General features: G+C 53.3%; 1 protein-coding gene and 1 non-coding gene across 2 annotated transcripts; both read right to left on the bottom strand.

Annotated features, from left to right (window-relative positions):
• Positions 1 to 1,220: 1,220 nt before the first annotated feature.
• On the bottom strand, positions 1,221 to 4,170 carry TMEM107 (transmembrane protein 107). The gene is made up of 5 exons (XM_077746666.1): positions 3,982 to 4,170; positions 3,732 to 3,799; positions 3,529 to 3,629; positions 2,263 to 2,359; positions 1,221 to 2,036 (listed from the first exon to the last, which is right to left on the bottom strand). Exons 1-5 carry the CDS (start codon positions 4,066 to 4,068, stop codon positions 1,967 to 1,969), a joined length of 423 nt encoding a protein of 140 aa, XP_077602792.1. The 5' UTR covers positions 4,069 to 4,170; the 3' UTR covers positions 1,221 to 1,966.
• On the bottom strand, positions 1,230 to 1,365 carry LOC144217348 (U8 small nucleolar RNA). Its single transcript, XR_013330880.1, has one exon. It is a non-coding gene; the product is annotated as a U8 small nucleolar RNA (small nucleolar RNA).
• Positions 4,171 to 4,176: the final 6 nt, after the last annotated feature.

Below are 4,176 nucleotides of genomic sequence, written 5' to 3'. Positions count from 1 at the left end.
GTGAGGCACGGGGGTGGGGCGACAGCCGGACTGCAGTGGGATGTGACTTTCCCGAGCCACACTCGAGGACCTCAACTCCAACTGCTCCTAGAGAGGCAGTACTCCTGCCACCTCGGGCCAATGGATCCCTGCTCCCGAGCATCGGTAATTCTCCTTTGTAGCTCTGACCACCATTTGCTCCTCAGATCCCCGGGAGGAGGGGAAGGGGTTTCTCGTCTGTCTCCAGGAGCCACCATACCTGCGGTGGCCGGGGCTGAGCCCGCAGCATATTCCCAACTATTCCCTCGGTCAGTTCCTCCTCCAGTGCTTTGCATGTAGTAAGTGCTCAGTAAGTATTTATTGAAGGGGCGCTCGGGCTGAAGGGCACTTCAGGGAAACAGTACCTTGCGAACATTGATCCCGTAACAAGGTAGCACTTTAGACTCTCGTAGGGTTTGGAACAGCGGAAAAGCTGTGCCAGGTTCCCTCGCAGGTGGCCCTTGTGGCCACGAAGAGATGGACCGTTTGATAACATCCCTCCCGTTTGATAATTCGGGACACCAAGTACGGCGGAATATTAACAGCAATTTCATAGAAGCCTGGAAACACACCAAACCGCCCCTCCCTGATGAACAATTAACTAACCTCCCGGAATCGATTCCTCCGTAATAATTAACTGAGACCCTGGCGTTCAGAAACACGCGGAAAACCACACACGTGCTGAAACACGCACCACTCCGCATTGCACGCTGGTTGCTCGCGAGACTACTTATTCACCCGAAAACCGACATCTGCCATTGGTCACATGTGTAAAGAGGGATCGTNACATTGATCCCGTAACAAGGTAGCACTTTAGACTCTCGTAGGGTTTGGAACAGCGGAAAAGCTGTGCCAGGTTCCCTCGCAGGTGGCCCTTGTGGCCACGAAGAGATGGACCGTTTGATAACATCCCTCCCGTTTGATAATTCGGGACACCAAGTACGGCGGAATATTAACAGCAATTTCATAGAAGCCTGGAAACACACCAAACCGCCCCTCCCTGATGAACAATTAACTAACCTCCCGGAATCGATTCCTCCTTAATAATTAACTGAGTCCCTGGCGGTCAGAAACACGCAGAAAACCACACACGTGCTGAAACACGCACCACGCCGCATTACACGCTAGTTGCTCGCGAGACTGACTACTTATTCACCCGGAAACCGACATCTGCCACTTGTCACATGTGTAAAGAGGGATCGTCAGGCAGAATCAGATAGGAGCAATCAGGGTGTTGCAAGTCCTGATCACGCAGAGACGCTAATCACGCATCATGCGATCTCCAATCATCATGTTCCGATCTGCCCTCCCGGAGGAGGAACAGGTAAGGATTATCCTACCTGACGATAAACGGAAACCTCTGTGCATCCCTTACTCAGGGAAAAAGGTCCCGCTTACATCTAGGGTGAGTAAATAACTGGCTCGCCTGAGCAACCGAAGTTATTCAGGATCTTCCGTTCCTGCTGCTACGTTTATCTGCAGATACTAAAAAGCATTTCGTTCCCGATCTGACTGCCAAAAAGAGATAAAATAATTCCTCCCAGAATGCTTCACTCACGAGCTTGGCACCAAAATCGCGAGGACTCTTTATTTACATATCTCCGCCCACCCCCTTCCGCCAGACGTCTACCGTAATACTCAAAATAAAAGCGATACGTATGATCTTACAGACTGCAAGGCTGGAAAGCAGCCTTCTGTTCCTCTAGAAGTTTAGCCACTTCAGTTCTCCCCTAGATTTGTTGTTAAGTCTTGATCTTACTCTGAGACATATTTTTATTACAAAGCACTGAAGAAAAACGCTGATAATCCCAGACTCGAATGATAATTACCCTAACACTGACATCCTCAAATGCAGTTTGAGGGCTGAAGACTGCCTTCCTCCGCACAGGAATGGTGAGTGGCCCCTTGCTCCTCGAAACGTCATTCGTATGTTCCCGTCACGAAGGTATCAGAAAGGTTTCTTTTTCAGTCCAAAGACGCTGATGAACAATGCCATTTCAGTGACAGCTGGGAGGGCGCTGTGGACAGTAGGTGGTTGGTTGGTTCAAGGCCTTTCCAATAAAAGTCCCCAAATCCCCAAACTAGAGGCTCCACCCCCAAAGTGTAGGAGAAGGGGAATTCTAAAAACTACAGGATGTTGAGTGGATCTGGCATCTCATACATGAAGTAAAGGACTGGGTGGGGGAAACCTCCAGATTGAGTAAACCTTCCTTCCCTACCCCCAAACATTGGTGGTTACCATACCTGCAGAAGACGAAAATGTACCAGTACGTGGTACACTCCCAACGCTCGAATATGAAAAAGGACAGGGCCACAGATGCACTACAGTGAGCCCCAATGGCTTGGGAATGCACCAGGGTCAAGGAAAGCCTTTGGTTCAATAGTTCACGACGGGCCAGAAAAGGCCATTGATTGGCAGGGCACGCATCAGGTTCGCTTCTTGCTCCTTCATCACATTGCAAAGGCCAGACTTCTGGGTTTTGGGACAGCCACGTGACTAGCTAGAGACCAGAGCTGAGCCTGCACAGCTGGGACCCCAGGCTACCCCAGCCTCATATCGAGGGGCCAGCCTGGACCCTTCAGGTGAGGTAGGAGCAAGTTCCCCATTGCACACCATGAACGGGCTGGGGCATGAAGCTTCCGGTTTTTGATTTCTGCTCAGGTCATGATCTCACTGCTCTTGAGACGGAGCCCTGCCTCTGGCTCCACTCTGGCAATGTGGGGCCTGCTTGGGATTCTCTCTCTCTCTCTCTTGCACACTCTCTCTCAAAACAAATAAATAAACTTTAAAAAAAAAGTGTTCACAGTGATTTAATTCACTCTGCTGGAGTCACCGTCTGGCGCCCTGACCCTCTCAGTCTACAATTCAAGTGTCAAGAGCCTTCCCTGATCTCCATCTTCCTTATTTCTCTGTCTCTTCTGAGTTTCCATAGCGCTTCATATCTTCACACGCTCCTAGACCACAGCGCTTATCACACTGCATGACAGATGTCCGCATACCTGCCTCCTCCTCAAGTTAGAAAACTTGAGTTTTGGGGGGCCTGGGTGGCTTAGTCGGTTAAGCGTCCGACTTTCGCTTAGGTCATGATCTCGCGGTTCGTGGGTTCGAGCCCCACGTCGGGCTCTGTGCTGACTGCCAGCTCAGAGCCTGGAGCCTGTTTCAGAGTCTGTATCTCCCTCTCTCTCTGACCCTCCCCTGCTCACGCTGTCTCTCTCTCTCTCCTAGAAATAAATAAAACATTAAAAAATTAAAAAACAAAAAACAAAAAACTTGAGTTTTACTCCCAGACAGGATCTCCAGCGCCTGGTGCACAGCGGGAGCTTAGCCAAGGCTCGAAGGTCGTCCTAAACCTTCCACGGTGCCTACGGGGATCTATCAGCTAGACATGCTGCTGGCCCGCTAGGGCGCACGCTATTGTGCCCGAAGGGCCTGGTTAGGTGGCCGAAAGGGAGTCCCGATGGAAACAGACAATGCGGAAAAGGTGCGAGGTGCGCAGGCTAAAAGGATACAGATGAGGCTCTGGGTGCTGTTGAACATGGAAACCCCTGAGAAGAAACCGGCCAGCTCCACGGCAAAGAGGCCCAGGGTGACGGACAGCGCTACCACGAGCCTGCAGACACGAAGGGGGTGGGCTCAGGCCTTCGGGGCTTCTGCAAAGCCCCCTCCACCCCGAGCAGTGCTGAATTCTGACCACCCTGCCCCGAGTGCTCACTGGATGTCCTGCTTCTCGTACTCCTCGGGGGTGAACGTGAGAGGCAGGCAGGCCTGGATGTTGCTGTCCTGGCGCGCGGGGCGGAGAGGAAGAAAGTGAAAGAGGGGCGCGCTGCGGGGCAGCCCTGGGGTCCGAGGCGGATGGGAGGGCACGCCCGCGTCAGGCCCCGGGGAAGGGGCGTAGTGGGGCTGGGACCACCCCAAGGCGGGAACGGGGTGGGGGGCGGGCGGAGGGTGGCCGTGGGTCTTACCCGCGACCAGAACAAGGTGATGACGACCACCAGATGCGCCAAGAGCGTCAGGAAGCGAGAGGGCACCAGCCCCGAGATCCGGCCCATGGCCCCCCCGGAGCAGAGGCCGTGGTCTGCGGGGCTGGAGGCTCGGGAATGGCCCCTCCTCAAGGCTCCTCAAGTCTCGAAGGCTAGCACGCAAATATTCGACGGGCG

The sequence above is a fragment of the Crocuta crocuta genome, unplaced genomic scaffold (assembly GCF_008692635.1).
Source record: "Crocuta crocuta isolate KB4526 unplaced genomic scaffold, BGI_CrCroc_1.0 scaffold139, whole genome shotgun sequence".
Lineage (NCBI taxonomy): Eukaryota > Metazoa > Chordata > Mammalia > Carnivora > Hyaenidae > Crocuta > Crocuta crocuta.
This window is presented reverse-complemented; position numbering and strand designations above follow the sequence as displayed.